Source organism: Canis aureus, chromosome 1 (genome assembly GCF_053574225.1).
Source record: "Canis aureus isolate CA01 chromosome 1, VMU_Caureus_v.1.0, whole genome shotgun sequence".
Lineage (NCBI taxonomy): Eukaryota > Metazoa > Chordata > Mammalia > Carnivora > Canidae > Canis > Canis aureus.
In genome coordinates this window covers 108,242,025-108,269,342 of record NC_135611.1, presented here as the reverse complement: position 1 = coordinate 108,269,342, position 27,318 = coordinate 108,242,025, and the positions used below count along the sequence as shown (strand labels likewise).

General features: G+C 53.5%; 2 protein-coding genes across 7 annotated transcripts; one reads left to right on the top strand and one right to left on the bottom strand.

The window, feature by feature from the left end:
- The first annotated feature begins 1,476 nt into the window (after window positions 1-1,476).
- LOC144282556 (galactoside 2-alpha-L-fucosyltransferase SEC1-like) lies at window positions 1,477-26,401 on the top strand. Of its 6 annotated transcripts, none has more exons than XM_077846385.1 (5): window positions 1,477-1,657; window positions 7,757-7,807; window positions 16,035-16,153; window positions 20,386-20,497; window positions 24,145-26,401. In XM_077846385.1, exons 3-5 carry the CDS (start codon window positions 16,052-16,054, stop codon window positions 25,167-25,169), a joined length of 1,239 nt encoding a protein of 412 aa, XP_077702511.1. In that variant the 5' UTR covers window positions 1,477-1,657; window positions 7,757-7,807; window positions 16,035-16,051; the 3' UTR covers window positions 25,170-26,401. The 6 variants fall into 6 exon arrangements, with proteins under 6 accessions (XP_077702511.1, XP_077702518.1, XP_077702534.1 ...); XM_077846392.1 differs by having other exon boundaries at window positions 7,686-7,807; XM_077846408.1 differs by lacking the exons at window positions 1,477-1,657; window positions 7,757-7,807 and adding an exon at window positions 10,679-11,148.
- NTN5 (netrin 5) lies at window positions 9,522-18,177 on the bottom strand. The gene is made up of 6 exons (XM_077846544.1): window positions 17,467-18,177; window positions 14,064-14,252; window positions 13,779-13,928; window positions 12,947-13,000; window positions 12,647-12,727; window positions 9,522-11,330 (listed from the first exon to the last, which is right to left on the bottom strand). Exons 1-6 carry the CDS (start codon window positions 18,095-18,097, stop codon window positions 10,876-10,878), a joined length of 1,560 nt encoding a protein of 519 aa, XP_077702670.1. The 5' UTR covers window positions 18,098-18,177; the 3' UTR covers window positions 9,522-10,875.
- Window positions 26,402-27,318: the final 917 nt, after the last annotated feature.

Here is a 27,318-nt window from a genome sequence, read left to right as displayed (position 1 = left end):
CTCATCCAAACCCCCCAAAAAGGTGCCCAGAACCTGAGTAGGACCTAATCTAGGAGAAAAAAAAAAAGAAAAAAAAAGGTCTTTGCAGGTGTAGCTGAGGTATGACCATGAAATCGGATCATCCTGCACTCAGTATCTGGCTTGTCCAATGACAAGCGACCTTATGAGAGAAAGGCAGAGGGGGATTCGAGATGACAGTGTGACGACAGAGGCAGAGACTGGCTGGCGTGATTCAGCCACAAGTCAAGGAACATCAGGAGCCACCAGAAGCTGCGAGATGCAGGGAAGGATCCTCTCCTGGAGTCTTCAGAGGGACTGCGGCCCTGCTGACACCTTGACTTGGGACTTCTGGCCTCCGGAACTGTGAGAGAATCAGTTTCTGTTTTTCTTAAGCCACGCAGTTTGTGGTCATTGTTAAGGGCAGCCAACCCCTGAGGTGGGGAGAAATAACGAGAAAGACCTGGAACTTTTTAGAGACTGGTGACAATGAAGGAGCCCGAGATACGAGTAGGGAGAGATTGACAAGACTGACCGGAATAGCAGGTTCCGCGCAGCCCCGGTGGCGCAGCGGTTTAGCGCCGCCTTCAGCCCAGGGCGTGATCCTGGAGACCCTGGATCGAGTCCCACGTCGTCGGGCTCTCTGTATGATGCCTGCTTCTCCCTCTGCCTGTGTCTCTGCCTCTCTCTCTCTCTCTATCTCTCTGAATAAATAAAATAAAAAATCTTAAAAAAAAAAAAAAAAGGAATAGCAGGTTCTACCTACAAGTTGGCTCTCCTCCTCCAGGAATCCAGGAAGCCTTCTCTGACAACCCCATGCCCCCAGCCTGGGTCAATGCCTGCTGTGCACATTCCCCATGCCCTGTGCTATCTCCATTAGAGCCTAGATCCCATTCCCTAATGTCCCTGTGTCCCGTGTCCCTGTGTCCCGTGTGTCCTCCCTCAAGGGCCCAGGCCTGACCCATCTCTGGGTCCCCAGCATCATTCCCCACAGGGCACAAGGAATCCTCAGGAGAGAAATCAAACACAATTGAATAAGATGAGGTTCCTGGTGTCTCTCCCCAGAGACTCTGGCCCTCTCCTGTATGCTTGGGAGACAACTGGATTTCCCACAAGGCCCAGCGAGGGCCTCACCTCCTCTGGAAAGTCTTCTCTGATCTAACAGGCGAGGCCCCATGCTGCGTCTATTATTACACATCACACCAGATGTGACTGTACATAGGTTTGTCCCCTACCACACCCTCTGCCTGGAGCCCCTGCAGGGCAAGTCCTGGGTCTGACTCAGGTCTCAATCCTGGCGTTTCCCAGGGAGATCTCAGGAGAATATGGTTTTTATATTTAGGTTTTTTTCGTTTTTAGGGTTTTGTTTTTTTCTTTTTTTAAAGATTTTATATATTTATGAGAGACACAGAGAGAGAGAGAGAGAGAGAGAGAGAGAGAGAGAGAGGCAGAAACACAGGCAGAGGGAGAAGCAGGCTCCATGCAGGGAGCCTGATGTGGGACTCGATCCTGGGTCTCCAGGATCAGGCTCTGGGCTGAAGGCAGCGCTAAACTGCTGAGCCATCAGCCCTGCCCTGTTTTCTTTTCCTTTAAGTATGCTCAACGTCCATCGTGGACCCAGGGCGGAGCTGGAACTCATGACCCGAGATCAACATCCGAGGTGAGATGAGGAGTCGGACCCTTGAATAACTGAGACACCAGGAGTATGTGTTGAATAAACAAATAAGTGAGTGAATGAATTCAAAATAAAGAGGGCAGCTCGGGTGGCTTGGCAGTTTAGCGCTGCCTTCAGCCCAGGGCCTGACCCTGGAGACCCAGGATCGAGTTCCGCGTCGGGCTCCCTGCGTGGAGCCTGCCTCTCTCTCTCTCTCTCTCTCTGTGTGTGTATGTGTGTCTCTCATGAATGAATAAATAAAAATCTTTAAAAAAGAAAAAAGAGAGAGAAACTCCGGAGCACCTGGGTGTCTCAGTGATTGAGCGTCTGCCTTCGGCTCAGGTCGTGATCCCGGGGTCCTGGGATTGAATCTCACATGGGGTCCCCCAAGGGAGCCTGCTTCTCCTTCTGCCTGTGTCTCTGCCTCTCTCTCTGTGTCTCTCATGAATAAATAAAATCTTAAAACAAAACAAACAAACAAAAAAAAAACAGACTCCAGTATTCAGAAATGGTTGAGAAAAAAATTTTTTTGCATGAGGGTTAAGAGGAAGTCTTCTGGGTGGAAGAGACATTCTCCTAACTCTTTTTTAAGATTTTATTTATTTATTTGAGAGAGAGAGTGCATGTGAGAGAGAACACGAGTAGGGGGGAGGAGGAGGGGGAGAAGCAGACTCCCCGCTGAGCAGGGAGCTCAACATGGGACTTGATCTCAGGATCCTGAGATTATGACCTGAGCCAAAGACAGATGCTTAAGTGGCTGAGCCACCCAGGCACCCTCTAACTCTTTTCTGTCCCCATAGCCAGGGCCCCGCTGACCTTCCCCTCCCAGACTCTCCTCCCCTTGCAGTGTACCCTTCACAGATCCCAGGGTTCATCCTGCCTCGGCTCTAGCCACAGCAGTCCCACTGATGCCCAGGCCGGAACTCCTGCCGCCGCCACCCCCGTGCTGCTGTTCGATTCCCGCTAGGTATTTCTCGTAGTCTTTAAAGATGGGCGTCAAGTCGCACAGTGGGTTTGTGTTCACGTGCTTCACGATCCAGTCCCGAACAGAACAGTTCAAGGCAGCACACAGGATCTCCAGGTCTCCAGGATCACGCCCTAGGCCAAAGGCAGACGCTCAACCGCTGAGCCACCCAGGCGTCCCTCCTTGCTCTTTCTTTTGGTCACCAAATCCTTCATCTGTTCTTCAAGACCTACCTCGAATGTCTCACTTTCCCTAAAATGTTTCCTGATCTCCAGCTAGGTTCATGGCCCTCTCTGGGCTCTCCCAGTAAACTGAGCCACCTCGATGATTGACTGTAGGGTGGTTGTGGGTTTTTTTTAAGTTTTAAAAATTTATTTAGGTAATCTCTGCACCCCATGTGGGACTGGAATTCACAACCCCAAGATCAAGAGTTGCATGCTGTTTGGACTTAGCCAGCCAGCCCCCCCACATCACTGTTTTTTTCTCACAGAGGACTGACCCACCCTCTCCATTGCCCAGAGATCTCCCATGGCTCCCCAGTGCTCCCTAGGAGAAACACACAGGTCCTCAGCCTGGCCTTAGAGGCCTCACATGCCTTGACTACCACCAATCCCCAGCCTCATTGCTCTTCTCTTACCATACCAGGCCCTCGGGCTTCCAGACCTTTGCACAAACTGTTGCCTTTGTTGTTTTCTTTCTCTCTTCTCTTCTGGGAAAATTCTTACCTAGGCTCTTATGTACAACAGGAGTCTGGTCTTTCAGAAAGCCATCGGTGGTGGTGAGGTGGGCAGGAGCCTCCTCTGAGCTCTAGAAGCCACCTGTGTTGCCCCCATTATAGGACACAGACAGACTGGGCTCGATGCCCAGAGGAGGGAATGGCCAGGCCGGAGGTGGGTCCCAGATGTGGATTTCATGCCTATTTGTCTCGGTTGCTGGGAACAAAGTTTGGGTCATGGGGAACATATGGGGCTTGTCCTGCTCCTCACTTTCATCTCCTTCCTCCCTGGCCCCTGGGTGGGAGGCAGCAGGACCAGGGCTCTCCAGGCCTGGGTGGTTCCCACAGCCCCTCTTCACCTCCTCACCTTGAGAGCAGGGAGCAAGCTGCTGTCAACTTCCACTCCCTGGGGGAACCCAGCAAACTCTGCAGATATGTATTCTCGATTTCTGGACTTGTCTCTCCTGGGGGGAGGTGTAGCCACCAGACACTTAATAACAAATTCAAATGGCTCTTCCTCAGTGCCAGGCACTGTTCTAAGCCTGTTAAACCACAAAGTAACTCTTTTAATCCTCATAATATGTCCTGTGAAGTGCCTGGCTGGCTTAGTCAGTGGAATATGCTACTCTTGGTCTCAGGGTTGTGGGTTTGAGTCCCATGTTGGGTATAGAGATTGCTTAAAAATAAAATCTTAAAATAATAATAATAATAATAATAATAATAATAATATGCCCTGGAAGTTACTTCCTATCATCATTATCATCATCCCAATTTTACAGATGAAAGAACTGAGGGATACGGAGAAATTTGAGCCCAAGCTGCCTGGCTTCTGAGTTTATGCTCTTCATGAAAATGGTCTCTAGAGCAGTGCCGTCCAATAGAACTTTCTGCAATGGTGGACATGTTCTATATCTGCTCTGTCCAGTGTGCTGGCCACCAGCCACTTGAATTGTGGCTAATGCAACTGAGGAACCGAATTTTACGTTTTATTTCATTTTAATTGCTTTAAACTTAAATAGCACAATGTGGCTAGTGGCAACCATATCAGACAGCTTCGCTCTATAGAACCAATGCCAGCTGCTTGCTGTGTGACAGTCGCTAAGATTCCTTGTCTCTCTGAGCCAGTTTCTTTCTTCATGGAAGAGATGGCTAAGAATGCTGGCCAAACCCAAACAAACCTGGGTTTGAATCTCTTCCCTCACCTCAAGGTGCAGTCTCCCAGGAGCCTCAATTTCTTCTGTATAAGGGGATAATAAGACCAGCCTATTAATTCAACAAATCCTTGAGTACCTATTAAGTCCTAGGGGTTGTGTTTACAGCATGGGACAAAACAGACACAAAGGCACGGTCAGGACAGTAGGAGGCGGAATGGAATGTCAAGGCCATACTACTTTGAATCTCAGCCTCTCTTTTCCAGGAAATGGGAAAAGGCTGCTCTGCCTAGCACTTCATGACGTCATAGAATACTCTGGGTCCTGATTGGCTGAAGGCCTGGCATAAAGCCAGGTTGGCTAATTTTCCTAAATGTCCTTACTTTTAACTTGATACCAAAACACTCTATTTAGCTGGATCCAAGACCACACAGCATCAAAGGTTGTACTTCCCCCTTGTCTTGCAGCTTAGGTGTCATATCACCAAATTCTGGCCAGTGAGATAAGAACAGGCGGATTCTGTAGCAGTTTTTGGAAAAGATCCCCCTAAGTCAGCTGTGTAGACTTTTGGGCTTTTCTCTTTTCCTTCTTCCATCCTGCTGCATTCTAAGGATGTTGGAGAGGAAAGGTAGAAGGTTTCCACTGGCTTGACTACATCCAGACCTCTTTTATGCAAAAGAGAAATTAATTTCTTTCTTTTCTTTCTTTCTTTCTTTCTTTCTTTCTTTCTTTCTTTCTTTCTTTCTTTCTTTCTTTTCTTTCTTCCTTCCTTTCTTTCTTTCTTTCTTAGAAATAAATTTCTATCTTGCTTAAGCCCACTATTATTTGAGGTTTACCATAACTCCTAATAATACAGATGCTTGAGGGACCAGTTCAGGTTCAGTTAAGCTGCAAGTTAGACCATTTTTGTTTTGTTTAGTTTGTTTAATTTTTATTTAAATTCCTATTAGTTAACAGACAGTGTAATATTAATTTCAGGTAGGTTAGGCCATTTTTTGATCTGGTTTCTGAACAAGTACTTATTGACCGTACACTATGTACCATGCATCTTCGTAGGGATGAGGGTGCACTCGAACAAATCAAAATCCCTGCTCCTGTGGAGTTCATGTTCTAGTGGAAGAGACAGAAATAGTAACCAAAAAGACAAATATTTATTGTGTCACTTGATGGTAAGTACTAAAAAGAAGGATAAAGGAGGACAAATGAATGAAAAATATTTTTTTTTCAAAATCTACTTAAACCTAGTATTTAATTTTAATGTACCATTCTGTTTACCCAACCGAATATGTAATGTTGCTATCACCTTTCCAGATAAGATAACTTGAAATGCTCTTTAAAATTCTCAAATTAAGGGGTACTGGGTGGCTCAGTGGTTGAGCATCTGCCTTTGGCTCAGGCCATGATCCCAGGGTCCTGGGATCAAGTCCTGCATCAGGCTCCCTGCAAGGAGCCTGTTTCTCCCTCTGCCTATGTCTCTGCCTCTTTCTCTGTGTGTCTCTCATGAATAAAAAAAATAAAATCTTAAAAATAAAATTCTCAAATTAAGAATTTGATGCTCAAAAAAAAAAAAAAAAAAAAAAAAGAATTTGATGCTCAATTGACTCGGTGGCTCAGTCAGTTGAGCACCTGACTCTTGACTTCAGTTCAGGTATTGATTTCAGGATGGTGAGTTTGAGCCCCACATTGGGCTCCATGCTGGGGACCTGGTCTACTTAAAATTTAAAAAAATCATAAAGTGAAAAGAATTATTGTCATAAAATAGATGAAGTCTCCATGATTTTCTTTTTTATTGTTTTTTTCCTTTACATAAAGAAATGAAGAAGAAAAAGAAATCGTGCACACCAATCCATGGGAAAATCTACTTTACTCTAACCTTATCAATTTATGCTTTTCCAGTGGCACTGCATCTGTTTATTACTTGGAGAAAAAGAATATTATTACATAGGAGTGTGATATTATATATATGTATATATGTATAAACATATGTAAATTTAAACTGCCAATTAAAGAATAATTGGAGGGCAGCCCCCGTGGCGCAGAGGTTTAGCGCCACCTGAAGCCCGGGGTGTGACCCTGGAGATTCGGGATCGAGTCCCACGTCGGGCTCTCTGCATGGAGCCTGCTTCTCCCTCTGCCTGTGTCTCTACTGTGTCTCTGCCTCTGTGTGTGTGTGTGTGTGTCTCTCATGAATAAATAAATAAAATTCTTTAAAAAATAAAGAATAATTGGAAGGAGCAACTATTTAGCGCCAACAGGGAGGTTTTCACTGATGCTGTGAAATTTAAGCAGAGCCACATGGTGGAAAATTCTAGTGCTAACCCATATCTGGTTGTGGTAGGTGGAATAATAGCCCAAAATGTCCACACGCCAATCCTTGGAACCAGTGACTATGTTACTTCCTATGGTATAAGGTACTTTGCAGATGTGATTAAGGTTAAGGACTTACTGGACACCTGGGTGGCTCACTGGTTGGACGTCTGCCTTTAGCTCGGGTCGTGATCCTGGGATCCAGGACCAAGTCTTTCGTTGGGCTCCTCACAGGGAGCCTGCTTCTCCCTCTGCCTCTCTCTCTGTGTCTCATAAATAAATAAATAAAATCTTAAAAAAAAAAAAAAAGTTAAGGACTTTATGATGTGGAGCTTTTTCTGGATTATTTGGGTGAGCCCCATCTGATTGCATGGGTCTTTATTTGATTTTTTTAAAGATTTTATTTATTTATTCATGAGAGATACAGAGGGAGGCAGAGACACAGGCGGAAGGAGAAGCAGGCTCCCTGCAGGGAGCCTGATGTGAGACTCAATCCCAGGACCGCAGGATCATGCACTGAGCCAGGGCCAGACTCTCAACCGAACCGCTGAGCCACTCAGGCATCCTGATCTGATGGGTCTCTAAAAGCAGAAAACCTTTCCCCGCAGGAGGATAAAAGGTGTGAGGACAGAAAAAAGAGGCAGGAGGGGCGCCTGGGTTAGTCAGTTAAGCGTCTGATTCTTGATTTCAGCTCAGGTCATGATCTCAGGGTCCTGGAATCCAGCCCCGTGTCAGGTTCCATGCTCAAGCAGAGAGTCTGCTTGTCCCTCTCCTTCTGCTCCTCCCCCACTCACTCTCTAATAAATAAATAAATAAATAAATAAATAAATAAATAAATAAATAAATAAAAATAAGATCTAAAAACCCCGCAATATAATAAATTTGTATTGTTTTCAGCTCCTGAGGTTGTGGCAATCTGTTATGGCAGCAATAAGAAAATGATTACACTGGTTCTTCTCTCTTCCCAGGCACATGAGAGAATTCTACTTCCCCACCATCATGCTATTAGGTGAAACCATGTGAGTATTCCTGACCAATGAGCTATGAATGTAAGTGCTGGAGTCATTCCTGGGCCAAAGCATTTATTTCTTGTGTGAGACTAGTCAGCTCTCTCCCTGCTGCAGTGATCAAGATGCCATGGATTGCATTTGGTGCAATGATAAGATGGTAGATGTCTCTCAGCTGGAGTCCTTGAATGACTCTGTGGAAAACCATCCCTTGCTGACTTGGATGAGACACATACACGACCAAGAAATCAATTTTCATTTATCATTCCAACAGAGCTAGCTAAACTGAGTAATGGAAGGTCTCAATGGAGTGTGGACACTAGCTTGCTGTTATATGAGGAAGTACACCCTAGGGAGAGAGAATAGCAAGTTCAAAGGCCCTGGGACAAGTGTGCTTGATTTTTTAAAAGAACAGGAAGGAGGTCAGTGTGGCTGAAGAGGTGTGAATGAAGGGGAGTCATAGGAGGTGAAGTCAGTTACGTGGTGGAAGTACATCATGTACGGCTCTGTAGGGCAGGGCAAGGACTTTGGATTTTATTCTGAAAGAGATGGGAAGCCATTCAAGAGTTTTGGCATAATAGGATCATGATCTGACGTGGGTTTTAAAGCCAACATCCTGGTTCTATATGAAGAAAACTATAAGGGGGTGAAGGGAAAGCCAGTATGGAGACTACTGTAAAAATCCAAGAGAACAATAGTGGTGGCTTGGACTGAGTAGTAGCAGTGGACATGGTAAAAATGCTTGAATTATGAACATATGGAGTTGGTGGAGCGTACAGGATTTGCTGATGGACAGGACATGCGGGTGGAGCAGTGGGGCAAATTCCTCACTAAACTGGCTTTAAGAGAGAATGGAGAGCGGCCTGGGTGGCTCAGTGGTTTAGCACAGCCTTTAGCCCAGGGTGGGAGCCTGCATGGAGCCTGCCTCTCCCTCTGCCTGTGTCTCTGCCTCTCTCTCAGTCTCTCATGAATAAATAAATAAAATCTCTAAAAGAGAGAGAGAGAGAGAATGGAAAAAGACAAGATAAAACATATAGTTTCCCTGAAACAGAACACTTCTTAGAAAATCCCTTAAAGGGGATCCCTGGGTGGCTCAGCGGTTTGGTGCCTGCCTTTGGCCCAGGGCATGATCCTGGAGACCCGGGATTGAGTCCTATGTTGGGCTCCCTGCGTGGAGCCTGCTTCTCCCTCTGCCTGTGTGTCTGCCTCTCTCTCTCTCTCTCTCTCTCTCTCTCTCTGTGGGTGTGTCTCTCATGAATAAATAAATAAAATATTTTTTTAAAAAAAGAAAATCCCTTAAAGGGATGCCTGGGTAGCTCAGCAGTCTGCCTTTGGCTCAGGGTGTGATCCTGGGGTCCCTGGATCGAGTCCCACATTGGGCTCCCTGCATGGAGCTTGCTTCGCCCTCTGCCAATGTCTTTGCATCTCTCTCTCTCTCTCTGTGCTCTCATTAATAAATAAATAAAATCTAAAAAAAGAAAATCCCTTAAAGAGGGGTGCCTGGGTGACTCGGTTGAGCATCTACCTCCTGGTTTTGGCTCAGGTCATGATCTCAGGTTCGTGAGATAGAGCCCTGAGTTGGGCTCTGCCCGCAGCACAGAGTCTGCTTGAAATTCTCACTCTCCCTCCTCCTCTGCTCCCCTCCCCACTCTGTCTCTCTTTCAAATAAATAAAATCTTAAAAAAAAAAAAAGAAAGAAAGCCCCTAAAGACTCCTAACTCCTGCTTCAGGGATGCCCCCACCCTGGACCCACCTGGAAGCCAAAACAAGTTTCCCAGATATAGGGTATTATTGGTGGCTTGGGTGTTAAACAATCACCTCCTGGAGGCTGGAACCTGCCTTTTTCAGTCTCACAAGGAGCATACAAAGAACCTTGGGTGGAGGGCCTGTCTCTCTTCCTAGTAACTTAGGACATCAGGGCCTATTCCTGGCTCTCCATTGGCTGAGAGGCCCACTTTCCTCTCAGGGAAGGAACAGGATCACTCTCCAGGCCTGAAGTCCTATCCGTTCCTGTGAGAATCCCTCCAAGTCCTCCCTCAATGACTCTCCTGCAAAGATCACCCAAATCTGAAACTCTGTGGTCCATTGCAGCTACAGGGGGCAGAGGTCAGGGTGGCAAGGAAGGTCCTAGGCCATGACAACCTTCCATGCCATAGTACTTACTACTCCTTGGGTTTTTTAGCTCCATCCCTCTGGCCTGTAAGTACCCAGCTCTCGGGTGGGAGTAGCATTCTGCTTAGCACCAAGAGATGCCATACCACTCTGTGGCTCCCCGCTGGCTATTCTTGCAGGAAAGTGTTTAGGCTGCACTTCAAGACCAGATGAACCTCGGTCAGAACCCTCTAGATATTCACTCCAAGTCCCTTTATTCCTTTCTCAGAGACTATCCTAGGACCCACCAGGTACACAACATTAAAAACAACATCAGGGATCCCTGGGTGGCGCAGCGGTTTGGCGCCTGCCTTTGGCCCAGGGCGCGATCCTGGAGACCCGGGATCGAATCCCACATCGGGCTCCCGGTGCATGGAGCCTGCTTCTCCCTCTGCCTGTGTCTCTGCCTCTCTCTCTCTCTCTCTGTGACTATCATGAATAAATAAATAAAATCTTTAAAAAAAAATAAAAACAACATCAACAACAACACAAAATTCCTACAGGTGGAGCTTTCTGGAAATACGGCACCGCGGCCCTTTCCTTTGGCGCGTTTCCCGCCTTTTCTATCCGCCCGCCCTCCTACTGGCTTCTGGCCAATCACCAGGCAACACAAATCTGACGCGCACCGCAGTGACGTCATCCCAGCTCTGCTGCTGGGTTAGGCATTTTGCCGGGGAGCAAAGCCGTCTTTTGGCTGTAGGTTTTCTACCTTTGCCCCTCAATATATGAGTGTCCTGTAGCCGAAACTCCCCCAAGATTTAATTCTTTATTTAGGGGCCTAGCCGCACAGTCCGCAGCCCAAACGCCTGGCCCAAGGCCCAAAGTCCCGCTGGCGGTTCGCGGCCTTTGGCCGGTCCCTCCGGCCGGCGCGGCGCGGCGCTGGCGCGTGCCAGTGACATCACAGGCTCCACGGCACCTGATTGGCTCGCTCAGGGACGCGCCGTCGTCGAACTGGAAGGCTCAGCGCCAGCTCCCGTCTGTTCCTCCGGCGGCGGCGGTGGAGTTCGCCCGGGTCCCGCTGTGGTGCTCGGAGCCGGGCTTGGGGCGGGGGGCCGCAGGCCGCGGCAGCCCCCCGCGCGCTCCTCCAGCTGCAGCCGCCGAAGAGGCCGGGCCCAGCGTGGCCTCCAGGGCAGCGCGAGGCCGTGGCGGTCGAGGACCAGGCGCGCGGGATCGGGGCCGCCGGCCGCGCTGCCCAGCAGCAGGTAGTCGGTGTCGGGCTGAAGGCGCAAGCAGCCGCAGGCCAGGTCGGCGCGGGGCACCCAGGCGTCCTGGCTGCCGTGGCGCACCGGCCGCGCCCGCTGCTTGTAGACGGCCAGCACGCGCACGGCCAGCCGCTGCCAGGCCTGGCCCGCCGCCTCCGACGCCAGCACCTGCGCGCGGAGAACTGCGGGGAGGGTTGCGGTCAGGCCCGGGCTGGGGGAGCCTCGGGGGTCGCGCGGGGTCAGTCCCGCCCGGTGGGGAGGGGGGCAGGAACAGGGGTGGGCTCCCAAGGTACCCTCAGGGAGGAGACCTTGAACGTCTGAGGGTGAGAGGCGGGGGGGGGGTCCTGGCCCTGTGTCGTGAGTAGTGGAGCCTGCTGGAGGAGACATGGTCAAGGCAAGGAGGGGCAAGGCTTCTGGAGCGTGAGATGGGGTTCCAGGATTGTCATTAGGAAGGGTGGGGTGATGGAGGTCTCCTTCTTGGAAGGGGAGGCCGAACAGAGAGAGGAACCTAGGACTGTGGGACGCTTTGGTTGGGGTTCATACTGGGAGCAGCAGATGCCAGAATGACTTAAAGTGTGGGGCGGGGTAACCAGGGGACCCTCCAGTGGGTGTGGCTGGGAACAAGGCAGAAGAAGTGGGTCCAGGGTCTCAAATATGGCACAGTCAAGAGACATTGAAGCAGAGCCCTTGGAAAAGGATATTGGCTCTGGGATGAATTTTGGGAGCCAGAAGGAGGTCAGAACTTAGGACCTGAGAATTGAGGTCATAGTGATGGTGATTCAGAAAACATGTACTCTCTGAAGGGCTGAGGTGAGATGTGTTAGGGGCAGGACTCTTGCTCGCAAGCTAAGTCTATGGGGTGGAAGATCCCTCTGCGAGGCAGGATGAGAAGTTTCCATTTTCCAAATCCTAGGACCCGGTGGCCAGATGGTGGATCCTCAGGGAAGAGAGGCCTGGGGATCTTACACCATAGAGGGAAATCACAGGCTGGTATGGATTCAAGGGCTGGGCTGAACTCCTGAGTATCTAAGAGATCTGAGTTACCCAAGGTCGTAGGCCCTGATGTCATGGGGCTGGTGTGGACTGGTGTAAACTGATGGATTAGGGAACTTTGAGGTGAGCCTCTGTGGGAGTGGGGCTAAGGTTCAGAATCTGGGACCCTGATGGGAGGCAAGAAGTATCTTAAGATAGGCAGGACCCTCCATTCAACCAGCATCTCTCTCCTTCCATCCCCGGGAGGCCCCCTCTCTCCCTCAGAGCTGTCCACCTGAAGGAGAGAGTGACACTCCGCAAGGCCAAGAACATGGGGAAAGAGGAGATATGGGAACATAGGGAACACTCCCACTCCGCTGCCCCTGCCCCCATCTGGTCCTAGAATCAGGAAGGGTTATTGAAAGTCCCCCTTTCCATTTAAGATGAGAAGGCTAAACGTGGAGAAGGAGGCAATCATCAGAACACCTTGAGTAACCCACCGGCCTTTTTTCTCCCCAGCACTCACCGTAGTCCTGCTGGCAGTATCTCCGAAGGCTCATATGTACCCTGGTGTCCGAGACATTGCAGTAGTTTTGACACTGAGGGTCTGGGGAGGGTTAGGCCATCTGCAGTGGGCTCCCGAGGCCTGGACCGCAGCGTCTGCTCCTGCCCATCCCCCTCATTCCATCTTGATGGACAACTGGGGTGCCCCACCTCCGGACCCCTTGGGACTGGGCTCAGTGGGCCACCCTGTATCTCCATTTGGGGGCCCAAGCAGCCCATCCCTAATCCCTCTTGGTGCCAGGGTTCTGCACACCAGCCTTACCAGAGCTGTAAGCACCAGGGGTAGTAACAAGGGGTGTTGTTGCCTCTGGAATTCCTGTGAGAGACCGAAGGAGAAATTTAACTTTTGCCCCTCCCCCACTTCCAACAGGAATCCAAGCATCCAGACCCTGTAGTCTATTCCCTTAAAGCCCGAGTATGAGCACCCTTTGCCCTCCTCCCCCCAGGACCTGGAGTTGGTCCCTAGTCCCTTCCTTTTTTTTTTTTTTTTTAAAGATTCTATTTATTTATTTGTTTGTTTGTTTTAAATTTTATTTATTCATGAGAGACAGAGAGGCAGGCTCCATGCAGGAAGCCCGATGTGGGACTCGATCCTGGGTCTCCAGGATCACACCCTGGGCTGAAGACAGTGCCAAACTACTGAGCCAGCCAGGCGTCCCAAGATTTTATTTATTTATTTGTGAGAGACACACAGAGAGAGGCAGAGACACAGGCAGAGGGAGAAGCAGGCTCCCTATGGAGCTGGATGCGGGACTGATCTCAGGACCCCGGGATCAAGCCCTAAGCCGAAGGAAGCACTCAATCACTGAGCCACCCAGGCGTCCCCCTAGTTCCGTCTTCCTTCAGATCCAGGAGCGTAGACCCACAGCCCCCTTCTCCCTCAGACACAGGAGTCCAGGCCCCTAGCTTCCCCTTCCCAAGACTAAGGAGATTGGGATTTGAGTCCCCTCCTCCCCCAAAGGCCCAGAGTATGACTTCCAGCCTCTAGCTTCCATCTCCCAGGGTCCCAGCCCTGAGCATCCTTGCCCACTGGGATCTGGGATGTCCCCTTCCCATCCCACTTAGGACTTGCAGCCCTGACCGTCATGACTCACGCTGGCAGGGCATCCAAGGAGAACGGCTCTGCTGGTAGCCCGGACCACAGCGGTTGCATGTGAGGCCAGTGACCCCTAACTTACAGGAACACTGCCCACTGGTCTGGTTGCAGATGCCCCCTGTGGCCCCGATTGGGTGACACTGGCAGGCTACATGAGGAGAGGAGCTGGGTATCAGTGGTGGCGTGGGGCCCCAGAGGCGCCCTTCCCAGTCACCCGGCCCCTCCTCCCTCCGCCCAGGAGTCTGGCCTTGCTAGGCCCTTTCCTCCTAGGTCAGGCACTCACCCCTACAGGCCTTGCGGCTGGTGATGGGCTGGCCAGGGTCCCTCCAGAAGCCCGGCTGGCAGTAGTGGCAGTGCCTCCCAGCCGTGTGGTGGCGGCACCGCTCACAAACGCCCCCACTCCGGCCACCAGACAGTCTGAAGAGCTCAGAGTTGAACCTGCAGCGTCGGGCATGCTGGTTGCAAGAGCAGGCTAGAGACAGGACGGGGGCAGACACGTCAGGCTCCAGGGTCCAGCCTTCTGTTCCCAGTCCCGAGCTTTCTCCCCATTGCCCTCAGGAGAGGAAACAAAGCATAGGTGCAATGAGATTGCCTGGGGGTTTGCGGGTCAGCCCAGGCCCCAGAACCTCTTCGTCCTCATCTTTAAGCTGGGTGCACTGGACCAGAGTGGGTACGCACGAGGGGCCTGGCAGACCTCTGAACATCTCTGTGGAACTGGGGGCTTAGAGAGGAGTGGCCACTCCAGGCGTGGGCGGCGGGGTCAGCCCCCCTAACCTGTCCACTCCTCGCTGTGCTTCTTGGGCAAGTGACTTCTTTCTGTAGCTGGGTCTCCCCGGCTATAAAATGGCAGTACAGTGCCCACTTTGTGAGGTTTAAAGGAAACCAAAAGGATATAAATTGCTTGACCTAGGGCTTGACACAGAGCACGCCTTTGCCTGCCGAGAGCTGTGTGCCCAGCACCTCGCCTTAAGTGCTCAGCGCCTCTCATTCTCAAAGCAGTTCCATGAGGCTTGTGCTGTCATCAGCCCCATTTTACAGATGGGAAAACAGGTGGAGAGAGGCCAAGTCATCTGCCCAAAGTAATGCAGCTGAGGCGAAGTCAGTGGCAGGATCAGAACCCAGGGCTTCTGACTCCAGAGCTTGTGCCTTGGCAACCAGTCTAGTGTGATCCACAGCTCACGTGAGGATTCTGTGCAGTGTACATGTGTGTGTGTTTCTGGGGAGAGCTGATCAGTGAGGCAGTGGCTCTCAGACTTTACCACTCCTCAGAGTTACTGGGAAATATTAAAAAGAAACTGCAGGGCAGCCTGGCTCAGCGGTTTAGCACCACCTTCAGCCCAGGGCATGACTCGGGAGACCTGGAATGGAGTCCCACGTCGGGCTCCCTGCATGGAGCCTGCTTCTCCCTCTGCCTGCGCCTCTGCCTGTGTCTCTGTCTCTCTCTGTGTCTCTCATGAATAAATAAAGTCTTAAAAAAAAAAAAAAGAAACTGCAATGGGGGTGTCTGGGTATCTCAGTCAGTTACACATCTGCCTTCTACTCTGGTGACTCAGGTCATGATCCCAGGGTCCTAGGATAGAGCCCTGTGTTCTCAGGGATCCCTGTTCAGCAAGGAGTCTGCTTCTCTGCCTCTCCCTCTGCTCATGCTCTTGCTTGCTTGCTTACTCTCTCTCAAATAAATAAATAAAACCTTAAAAAATAAAAAAAGAAACTACACAGCTTCCAGGACCCACCCCCAGGGCTTCAGCTGGGCCCACGAATCTATTTCTAGCAAGCGTTCTGAGCAAGATGCTGATGGAGGGGGTCCGTGGACCATACTTGGGAGAGATTTAAGGAGTTTTTGATTCTCGAGGGGTTTGAGAGGCCTGGGCTGGCAGGTCCCGAGAACACAGAACAGCAGCAGGAAGATCAGGACACTGAGGCAGCTGTGTGTTCTCAGAAAAATGACTTGCTTCCCTAAACCTTGGTTTCCTCCCGTGCAGTGGGGATCTCAGTCCCTCTCCCAGGGCTGTCGTGGGCCTTAAGAGGTGCCTCTTAAGAGATACTCTTCAGATTATCAGTGGGAAGAATCATGCGTTGGGCTCTTTCTGACCTGAGGGTGATCACTTCACCTCCCCTCTGTCTGGAAGGCTCCAGTGGTGGGAAGGGGTTCAGACCACCATGCCTGTAAAGCCAGCAGCTCTGCCACAGGACCTAGTCCCACCCTCTCCACCCAGACCCTGCTTCATCACAACACTGTTGGCTTCTTACCCAGGTTCAGAGGCCAGTGCCATGCCCAGCCTGGGGCCATGTGGTGATCCTCAGAGGGACGGCCTCCTCAGCTCCCAGGCCCCATCCAGGCTCAGGATGAATCCCGTCCCACCCCGAGGCAATGTGAGTCTCCCCTTCTCCCCCAGCCCCTGCAGGGGCCTCAGATCTCGCTGGTGGGAATGGACCAGAGGTGGCGGGGGCAAAGGGTCTAGGAATAGACCCTGGTACAGATGAGGACAGAGTGGGGAGCCAAGGACGGTGGGATGGGCTGTAAGTTACTCCACGTGACATTGCAGGAAGAAAGAGAAGAGGAATGGGGCAAAGAATTGGAGGGTTGAGAGAGAGGAGGGGTGTGTTGTGTGTGTATCTGTTGGTAGAGCAGATGTGCCTCCCAGGGCTTCAGGAGCAGTGGGGAAGGGCCCAGACTCCAGAAGCTTCAGGTATGGAAACACCATGGAGGGGAAAGGGTGTGGAGTGGGCCTGGGGAGCCCTAGTCTAGCTGGATGGACCAGTGGATCGCCCATTATCTGGGAAAGTCTGTCTCCCTAAGTCCAGTCCCAGCTCTGCAATTTGTTGGCCCTTAGGGCAGGTGGTACATGCCCTCAGGGCCCCCCCTTTCATCAGGGGAATGGTAACGTGGCAGTCGCACAGCAAGCTCTTCTTTGGGGCCAGGTACCATATTAAGCTTTATTCCAAGGACCTTATACATAGTGACCCATTGGACTTTCACTACAGCCTATAAAAGAAATATTGTCATTGTCCCCAGTTTACAAGCAAGGAAGTGGAGGCACAGAGAGGTCAAGTCACTTGCCTGTGGTCACATAGCTGGGAAGCAGAGGAGCTGGGACTTGAGCCCAGGCTGGCTTGCTGCTGAGCCCATGTGCCTGTCTGCCACCCTAGAGCACATAGCATGATGGCACCTGATAGGCAGGAGGGACAAGCCAAGACCCAGAGCTGACACTTTGTAGCTATGTGTCTTTGTGCAAGGGACCTCTCGCCTCTAGACTCAGTCTCCTCATCTATAAAATGGACCTGATGACAAAACCTGCCTGGTACATAGCTGGTGATTGGTGATGTCCTTAGTGAGTAAATATGTCCCCCATATTGTTGATTTGATGAGTCAGGAAAGGTCCAGCTGCCCAGTTCCCCACAATCATTTAGGAAATGTTATTCATAGCAGCAGCAGCAGCAGCATAGAAATGGTGTGTGGGGCAGAAACTGGAGCCCCTTACTGGGCAGCTGGAAGTCGGGGTAGCAGGGACTGGGGCAGGCAGGTGGGAGGCTGTGGGGGAGGCAGAGAGGGGACTGGCTCAGGAAGCAAGGTGAAGCCAGGAGCAAGCCGCTGTAGGGAGGGAGAGGGACCAGGGACCGGCTGCTAGAGAGTCAGGGAGCACGGATGGGGGGGTGAGGGCAGGAGGGGGGCACCCAGGACTCACGCAGGCAAGGGTGGGGGTGCCAGGGTGTGGCAGGCCGCCAGGGCCAGTCTCGATGGGATGGGCGGCAGCTCTCACACCCCGGGCCCGTGGTGTGGTGGCGGCAGCGACATCGGGGGGGCCGGGCACGGGCGGCACAGCGGGCCGCGTGGCCATGGCACTGGCAGCGGCCCCTCACTCCGGCCGCCGCCAGCCCTGCCCGACCCCCAAACTCCACACGGAGGTGACTGACTACCACGCTGGACTTCGAGCCTGGTGGGGCCCGGAACGTCACCTTCTCAGGGCCCCCCAAGGCCCCAGGCCAGGCAGGTCTGCGCCACAGCGATCTCCAGGGACCTCCGTTGGCCCAGGCAGCAGACAGGACCAGGGCTGGGGATCCTGGAGTGCAGAAGCGCAGGCTGACGGACGTCAGGAGGAAGGGGCCGCCCAGGGCCAGGGTTAGGCTGCCATTGCAGGTGGCCCGGGGGCTGAGGTCTGCCCCCAGGGAGAGGGCGCAGGTCTGGGGACAGGAGGCTGCCGTGCCAGCCAGCTGGGTCACTGGTGGGAGGCAGAAGCGGGGACGGCCACCTGGATGGTAACATGGGTCAGCGGTGGCCTGGCTTAGGAGGAGCCAGAGGGCAAAGATCACAGGCATGGTCCCAGCAGAGCAAGCACCTGGAGAGGAGAGGAGTGACCAGGCTGAGGGCCTCAGGCTGCCCTCGTGGGTCAGCCTCCCCCCACAGGCTCTGGGGGGGAACCCTGGCATTCCATCCGTAGCCCTGCCCAAGCCCCCTCCCTGGCTGCTTCTAAGCGAGGAAAATAGTTCCATCTGGGGAGAATTACTGTTTACATAACCCAGAGGGAAAAGAACGCAAGCAAAATTGAGAATTTTGCCTGAACTAATCTGCAGCTTAACACCCTAGAGCTATCGTCGGTGTCAGTGTGGAGGGGCAGGGGGCCCTGGGGAGAGGGCCAGGGGTGCGGGCGGATGGGGAAACCCAGACAGGCCACAAGGGTGGGGGGGCTTAGAAGCAGATGAAGCTCCGAGACAAAGTAACAAAGAGGGACAGAGGCACCCACAGCAAAGACAGGGGAGGGGACGCAAGTCTGCGGAAAGGGCCAGGTGCAGAAAAGGAACCATGGGGATGGGGGAAGCTGGAGCCCAGACGGAGGGGGCACCCAGATCCACAGGGAGTGGGTGGAGGGGGAATGGAGTCCCAGGAAGCCTGGGGCCAGGACGGACAGACAGGCAGACCTGTGGGCTCAGAGACACCCAGGGAGCAAGAGAACAGACAGCCTGCCTGCCTGGCCTGGCCAGTGGGAAGGTGGAGGCGGGGAGGGGAAGTGGGGGCGGGGCAGGGCGGGGGATCAGAAGCCTGTGGCCAGGCCCCTGGCCCACGAGGATCAGAGCAGAGGCCCTTTCCCACGTGGGGCCCTAACCTTGTTCTCCACACCCAGGGCACGGAGGGGGATTAGCGCCAAACAACCCCGCCAGCCTCCTCCACTGCCACCCACCCCAGCCTCCACCCAGCCTTAACCCTTTCCCACCCAGGGACCAAGCCTCACCCTCAGAAGTGTGCTGAGGATGAGGAGCTGGAGCGGGGGGGTCACCCAGGGACTAGAAACCTGGGTCACTCTGGAGCTGGAGCATGGGGTTAGGAGAGCAGATGCGAGCCCCCTCAGAATTCAGGGTTGGGAGGACCCCAGACTTGGATTTCTGAGGACTTTCTGATCACTGCAGCCCTCCCTACTCCTACCTGCCATCCTAGGCCTCCCAATCTGCAGAGCAGAGCCCCCACATTCTCTACCCACCCTAAGGTCCTCAGATTAGAAGGGGGAACAGTTATGGGGGGTGTCGGGTGCTGCCTAGGGGGAGGGGCGGGGGAGGCAGGGCAGAGCCAGATGCCATGTGGGGGTGGTGGCTGAAGTCCAGACTCTGGGATCGCAGGGGTGAAGAAGGACTAGGGGCTGAAATCCGCCCCCCCCCCCCCCCCCCGTTTTCCCCTTCCTGGGCCCGCAGCCCCTACTGAGGAACTTCCTCAGGTCTGGTGCCCTTGGAACCTTTCTGGGCCCCACTGACCATGCCCCTGGCTTGCTCCTGGCCCAGAAGTCTTGTGAGGCATCTGGGGGTGCAGGTGGGGTCACATCCACCCCAGCCTGATCTCACAGCCCCCGCCATATCCCAACTGTGGTTGCCATGTGCGGAGACCACCTCCCCCTGCCCCAGAGGACAGGCATCAGCCTCCACCCCTCCCCATGAGCCTGGCGCCATTTTGCACACTTGCGGCCACGGGCATTTGCCCTGTCTTCTTAGCGCCAGCTTCATTAAGGACCTAGCCCCCATCTCCTACCTCGCCTTCCTTGCCTGGGCGGTTCATGGGGTACCATTTTCTGGCCCATTGCACCTGGACAGCCAGGCCGCGAGTCCCCTGGTGTTCCTGGAGGATCCAGAAGCCAGCCCCTGCCCATCTGGGAACCCAGATGTCCAGCCTCCAGCCCCTATCCCTCTTGGGAGCCGGAGTCCACTCCCACCCCCCTTTAAGGAGAAGAGTCTAGCTGTGCTCCTACCAGACCCATAGTTAGGCCCCCATGCCTGGGCGGTGAGGAGGTCCATCTGGGACCCAGGCTCCTTTTCTCTGGCTTTTTTGCATGCATCCCACCCCTTTGCCCCTAACGTTGGCCAAACCTGTGCCCAAGAAGAGAGGGTCCTCTGCAGCTAGCTCCTCATGTGTTCTTCCCTCTCGCAGGAGCTTGGCTGCGGGGCGGCAGCGTGGGCTCTCAGGAGTGAGTGCCTGAGTGCCGAGTGGCTGTTGTCAGGCCCCAGGCTAGTGGGGGTTCTGGGCGGGAGCTCAGAGCAGAGCCCGCAGAATCCAACACCACCACCGCTCCCCCCCCACCCCCGCCCTAGTCCCCTCGCCAACCGCAGCCACTTTCTCCCCGCAGGGACCCCAGCCAGCCACGCCACCCAGGACTGTGTGGGACGTGAGGGATGTCGCCCCAGGGGGGCCCGAAACCAGGCAGCCCAGAGCACGCTGGCCCAGGAGGCTAAAGACAGGTAGGATGGGACAGCAGACTGTGGCCCCCTGGGCTTCTGGGGTCTGGGGTCCCTGCTGCACTCACACTCAGAGCCCCACAGCACTGACTCCCCACAGCTCAGCTCACCATGTGGTGCTGCAATCCTTGATCCATGAATCTTTGATTCTTCAATCCAGATCCATTGGGTTGGGAAGGGGCTGACTTGCCAGGTGACTATCAGGACCTCTCTCCACACTGAGGCAGGACCCCCAGCTGGCACCTCCTTCCCTCTGGAACCTTCTGTCAGCTGTGGGTAAATTCAGCATTGAGGTGAGTTACTTCACACTCTAAATATCTGTGCTTTTGGAAGGATCTGGGCAGCCACCAGGAAACCCAAAGACTTGGGCCACTTTCTAGGACAGCAGGGAGGGAGGTGAGGAGATGAGAATGGCCAGACCTCCCTCATCCTGCTTTGGAAGGAGAGGGCAGGGACCCCAGCCTCCCCATGGCCAGTTCCTACAAGGCCTCAACACATCAGTCACGAAATTTTCATGCAAATGTGACTGTCAGCTATTACAGAGACTATTACAGAGTCAATGGTTTTGACTAGAAAAATAAAGCTTTCTATCACTTCCTGTTGAGAAAAGCAAGAGTCTCAGGAGTATGGGGCACAGATATTTGCCTGCCTGTGGTTTTGAATGTGTTTATTGAGGGGCCCCATGGACCCGACCCGGACAGGGATTTGAGTGTCCCACTGTTGGGAGCCTGCCCTGAGGTCTGGAGGGCACAGCCAGGGCAGTCTCTGATTCTGGGTCTGGGGGACCCCCATGAACCACCCTAGAGAGGCCAGCCAGGGTGGGAGCCAGGACGAGGACATTGGATTTGAAATTAGGCTGTGAGGAGGAATTGGCTGCAAGAGAAGGGGTTTCGGGGTGGAGACACCCCCAAATCAGAGGGGGCATACCAGTTCTAGGGACAGGCAGTGTGAGCTACAGGGTAACGCTGTGGAATATTCACCACACACATCCATCCAGCAAGTGCGCCCCGAGTCCGTCCTGTGTCCACGACCCCCGCCCTTGCCAGACTTACAATCTGGAGAGGAGAGATCACTACAGGAAAGTATTAAGTAATTCTGTTCTAGAGAATGGCAGAAGGTAACAAGTGCTTGGGAGCAAAAGCAAGCAGGGAAGTGGGGTGGGAGTCTGCAGGGGACATTTGTTTGGGCTGAGACCTGAAAGCGGTGAGGGCAGCACCCCACCCCCCCTTCATCAGGACCCAAGCGACTGGGGTAGAGAGTATCTGGGGTAGAGAGGATGGCCAGTGCAAAGGCCAGCCTGGCTGCCTGAGAAAATTCGAGGTTTAGGTCTCTGATTTATTTTGCTTTACTTTTCTCCCCACCTGGTTGGGAACAAGCAGTTTCTTAAGCTAATGTGACCTGGAGGGAAGCTTTCTTCCTCACTTTTGTTTTTAATAGCCTGAGCTGCATGAGGTGTTTAGCACTTTGAGGGGGTGGGGTGGGGGGAGGGTAGAAACAACGTAAGCCTGGAGGAAAGAATTCTCTAAGTTGGGAAGGAGGCTTTTTTTTTGGGGGGGGGGGGGCACCTTTTCCCTCACATGGCCCCAGAGAGGAGGCAGGACCTCCCTGGGGCACAGCTATGTGGTAGCTCAGCAGTGTGGGACCCACAGCTCTGGGCTTACAGAGAGATCTTTTATCCCTACCTTGGTGGTCCAGAAAAGACAGGCACCATGAGGCAGAGCAGATCATACTCCATGTATAACGACTGAGAGCCTGCATCTGAGTGCTCTCCTTCAGGAAGACTAGAAAAATCCAGGACAGTAATGGAGAACAGATTCCTGAGCCACACTGCCTGGGTTCAAAATCCATGCTCTACCTCTTTCCTGGCTGTGTGACCTAAGGCAGCTTTCTTAACCTCTCTGTGCCTGAGTGTCCTCATCTGTTAAACGAGCGAGCATAACAATCCGCCTTCCTCCCAGGAGGGCATGAGGTCTAGATGAGCAAAGACAGCCCTGCAGTCTCATAACGGAACCTCCCTGGACCAGACGTGTTCCAGAACCAGCGTGTTCCAGTGCACCAGACCAGCGTGTTCCAGTGCATCGGCACTGTAGTGGGATGTGGGGTCTGGGCAGTATCCCATGATCAGATGTTACCATTTCTGCAGCAAAACGTGGGCATCTCAGGAAGTCAGTCTACAAGTCACTTTGGGCCACATTTTTGTCTCCAAATGAGTTCAGTTGAGGTTGAAGTTGGCCACCAGTTGTTGGGAAGGTGATGGATAAGGAATCGCAGGTGGGCAAGCAAGCACTGGGGCCAGTGCCTGGTGCACCCAGGGACCACAGAAGCAGTACCCCTGATGCAGTCTTTCTCCGACTTTCAAATTGTTCAGGCCGACAGAAAGCCAGGAGAGGGAGCTCTTGAGACTCAAGGACCAGGGCTGCTGGATTCGCAGAGCCCAGAGGAACATGAAAACTTGGGGTGCCTTATTCATTATTATTTTTTTTTAATTTATGATAGTCACAGAGAGAGAGAGAGAGAGAGAGAGAGGCAGAGACACAGGCAGAGGGAGAAGCAGGCTCCATGCACCGGGAGCCCGACGTGGGACTCAATCTCGGGTCTCCAGGATCACGCCCCGGGCCAAAGGCAGGCGCCAAACCACTGCGCCACCCAGGGATCCTGGGGTGCCTTATTCAGATTGATTGATAATTTCTAGCTGGTGAGAGCAGAGCATTAAACCAAGTGCAGCCCCCCCCCCACCTTTTCATTAAAACATGTAAACTCTACTCCCAACATGGGGCTCAAACTCATAGCCTCAAGATCAAGAGCCGTCTGCCTTCCTGAGCCATCAGCCTTCCAGCTGGCTGAAGCGCAGGCCCTTTTGAGTGTGGGCCATGTACAACTGCTCGGGTCATGCACCCGAGGTGGGTGGCCCTGGGTGGTGGGTGACTTTGTCCTGAGCTGATGCTTCCTCCCCAGTAGCCCAGGCTCCAGTCCCTGCTCAGCTCCCCTGCTCTATCTTTGGAACCTGGCCCACCCCGCAGGCTGGCTTGGAGCGAAGCTGGAGTCTTCCCTGGGCGGGACCTGAGCTGAGCAGGCCATGTGTTAAGGATTGGGGCAGAGTTGTCACCAGCCCTATGAGAAGAGGGGCTCATTTTTTGAAATTCTGGCAGTATGGGCATTGCTCGGACACCCCAGTGGAGGGAGTGTGATGTCATACTCAGCCTTCCTGCGGAAGAGCCAGCTGACCTTGCTGGGGACCAACATTGAACAAGAAACATTTGAGGAGGGCCCAGGAGTGTTCAGACTTTCCAAAGGGTCAGATTAATAAATAAAGTGAGGAGCCCTGGAATATTGGAGAGGGAGTAGAGGGGGGGCTGGCAGAGGGAGAGAGTTGGGGAGCCTGGACAGGGGTGGAACAGAAGCCAGAGGATGAAAAGTGGGGGCCCCAGCATTCCAGTGCTTCCTTCTGCACGGGCTCCTGAGCTGTAGCCCCTGGAATGGCCACAGAGAAACCACAGGTGGAGGGGAGAGTAAAAAGCAGGTCAGGACACGCTGGACACCACTCGACTCGCTTGGCTTAGTTGAGTGAGGGAACCAATGATTTGGGGGTGAATGTGACTCGGGTGCTGCCAAGCCATCACTCGTGACTGCGTCTTCTGTCCTCCCTGCAGCCCTGATGGGATTCCGGGCCACTTGCCCTTCCTTCTCTACCATCTACTTCCTCTTCATCATCTTCGTGGTGTCCACCATCTTCCACTGCCACCAGCGCCTGGCTCTGGTGCCCACCCCCTGGGCCTACTCAGGCCGCGTGGTCCTGCTCCCCAGATACCTGCCCCGGGGGGGCGTGTTCACCATCAACTCCAAGGGCCGCCTGGGGAACCAGATGGGTGAGTACGCCACCCTTTACGCCCTGGCCAAGATGAACGGGCGGCCGGCCTTCATCCCGGCCGAGATGCACAGCACGCTGGCCCCCATCTTCAGAATCACCCTCCCCGTCCTGCACGGCACCACGGCCAGCAGCATCCCGTGGCAGAACTACCACCTGAACGACTGGATGGAGGAGGAGTACCGCCACATCCCGGGGGAGTACGTGCGCCTCACCGGCTACCCCTGCTCCTGGACCTTCTACCACCACCTCCGCGATGAGATCTTGCGGGAGTTCACCCTGCACGACCACGTGCGGGAGGAGGCTCAGAAGTTCCTGCGGGGCCTGCAGGTGAACGGAAGACAGCCGGGCACCTTCGTGGGGGTCCACGTGCGCCGGGGGGACTACGTGCAGGTCATGCCAAACGTGTGGAAGGGCGTGCTGGCTGATCGGGGCTACCTGCGCCAGGCCCTGGACTGGTTCCGGGCCCGCTACCATGCTCCCCTCTTCGTGATCACCAGTGACGACATGTCCTGGTGTCGGCAGAACATTAACGGCTCCCTCCGCGACGTGGTGTTCGCGGGCAATGGCCTTCAGGGCTCCCCCACCAGGGACTTTGCGCTGCTCACGCAGTGTAACCACAGCATCATCACGGTGGGCACCTTCGGGATCTGGGCAGCCTACCTCGCGGGTGGGGCCACTGTCTACCTGGCCAATTTCACCCTGCCCGACTCCCCCCTCCAGTGGATCTTTAAGCCGCAGGCAGCCTTCCTGCCCGAGTGGGTGGGCATCGCGGCCGACCTTGGGCAGGCCAGAGAGAATGGCCTCTAGCCCCTCGAGGTCACGCATCTCTTCCTCCCCCTCCCCCGACAGGCGGTGCCCTGGCACCACCAGGCATCTCCAAGCCACCATGCTTTCCAGCTGAGGGACCTCAGACAAGTCACTTAATCTCTCGGGGCCTTAGGTGCCACCTGCAGAGAAAGTAACACAGAGCTTACCTCAGCAGTCCTGCAGCAAGTTCATTTAGTGTCCTCAGGAACACATCATGGCTCTGGGTTTGCTTGGCAGTTGGACCGTTGGTACTAAACAAACCATGCAAGGGCACCCCTGCAGCAGAGGCCCTGGCAGCGAATTTGCAGGCTCATACCCAGCCTCTTCTAGCACACCCTGTCTCCTTCCCCAGTCGCTGCAAGCCAGCCTTGAGAAAGAACTAGAAGATCTAATCTCATCTCTCCATTTTATGGGTGGAAAAGCCACGCTCAACCCACAGTGCACTTTCCCTGGTGAGGGCAGTGGCTCTGGCTGCTGCTCTGGCTCTGCAAGTGGTGCCTGAAACCACGAGGAAACTGCCCCCAGAAAACGAACCTGCCTGGGACCCCAGAAACTTCCTGCCTGCTGCATGCTCCTTGGCCATGACCAGGCAGGTGTATGGCATGCCCTGAACTTTCTGGTTGCCTTAAGAAACCTAATTTTTGCCCTCTCCTTGTCTGCAGCTTCTGGAGTGGAAGTCCAGATGTCTTGCCCTTGTCTCCTGAGAGGGTTTGGTGAAGCTGTGCCTGCCGTCAAGTACAAGGGAGCCGGGTGTCTTGGGCAGCAAAGAATTCAGGCTTTAGTTTTCATAAGGCCTTAGCATGAAAGGGAGGGAACCCAGAGTTTGAGGGGATGAATCTCAGGGAAGTACTCTCAGTGGGGAGGTGAGGGCCCTGGACATGGGTGTGGATGGGGGGTGGGGGCCTCACAGTGCTGGCCGGAGTCCAGCAGGACTCCACACCACTTGGCCTGCAGCAGCAAAGCCGCCAATGTTCTAGAAGCAGCGGGCAGACCTCAGGAGGCCCCAGACAGGAGCACAGCCATGCCAGCCTCCACCTGCAGACAGACTTCCTCACTCTCGGCACTGCCTGTGCCCTGGGCACACTCTGAGAAACCCCCCGTGTGGAGAGAAGTTGGATTAAGTGATCACAATACGGGTTTTCCTGTGTTCAGTGCATTCAGCAGTATGGAGATACCGGTACATTTATCCGTGTAATACTCCGTTTTGAATATTAAAAAAAATCTTGATCTCATCCCTTTCCTGTTGTAAATTCATTCCAAATGTCTTAATTACCTGAATGCCCATTTCCTGGCATGCCTGAGGTTGAGCACAGGTGTCTTCACCTATCAATATATCTCCTCAGAGTCTTTTGACTCCAGTATACTTCCTTTTTTTTTTTTTTCCAGTATACTTCCTTAAGTCCCGATGGAGTCATCATGGTCTGGGGCCTAGGGTAGGGGGATGCTAGGGAAAGTAAGAGGGGTCTGGGAGGAAGGGGGGGGGCTCTGTGTGAGCTATCCCCAGCTGCTTAGCAAATGACTCCCAAACCTAGTGGCTTAAAATAACTGCAGCAATTTATTAGCTCTTACGGTTTGTGTGGGTCAGGGATTCGGGCGTGGTTTAGCTGGGTGGTTCTGCTTGCCTTACTTATCCAGGGAGGTTGCCGTTGGGTAGGTGTAGGCAAGGGCTGGTCCCTCTGAAGGCTCTCTGGGGAGCTGGGGGGGGTCCCGCTTCGAGGGCTGGAAGCTCTGCTGACTCTGGGTTCTTTTTTAATTTTATTTTATTTTTGGGGGATCCCGGGTGGCTCAGCGGTTTGGCGCCTGCTTCAGCCCAGGGCATGATCCTGGAGTCCTGGGATAGAGTCTCACGTTGGGCTTCTAGCATGGAGCCTGCTTCTCCCTCTGCCTGTGTGTCTGCCTCTCTCTGTGTGTCTCTCATGAATAAATGAACAAAAATATTTTTTAATTATTTTTTTAAGATCTGTTTATTCATGAGAGACACAGAGAGAGGCAGACACACAGGCAGAGGGAGAAGCAGGCTCCCGGGCAGCCCCGGTGGCTCAGCAGTTTAGCGCTGCCTTCGGCCCAGGGCATGATCCTGGAGACCTGGGATCAAGTTCCACATCAGGCTCTCTGCATGGAACCTGCTTCTCCCTCTGCCTGTGTCTCT

Coding starts and splice junctions, on each gene's coding strand:
- LOC144282556 (XM_077846383.1), top strand. CDS start 15,941: ATGCCTGTAAAGCCAGCAGCTCTGCCACAGGACCTAGTCCCACCCTCT. Junction 16,154..20,385: donor CCGTCCCACCCCGAGGCAAT/GTGAGTCTCCCC, acceptor TTCTCCCCGCAG/GGACCCCAGCCAGCCACGCC. Junction 20,498..24,144: donor GCCCAGGAGGCTAAAGACAG/GTAGGATGGGAC, acceptor TCCTCCCTGCAG/CCCTGATGGGATTCCGGGCC.
- NTN5 (XM_077846544.1), bottom strand. CDS start 18,097: ATGCCTGTGATCTTTGCCCTCTGGCTCCTCCTAAGCCAGGCCACCGCT. Junction 14,253..17,466: donor GCACCCCCACCCTTGCCTGC/GTGAGTCCTGGG, acceptor TCCTGTCTCTAG/CCTGCTCTTGCAACCAGCAT. Junction 11,331..12,646: donor ATACTGCCAGCAGGACTACG/GTGAGTGCTGGG, acceptor CCCTCCCCGCAG/TTCTCCGCGCGCAGGTGCTG.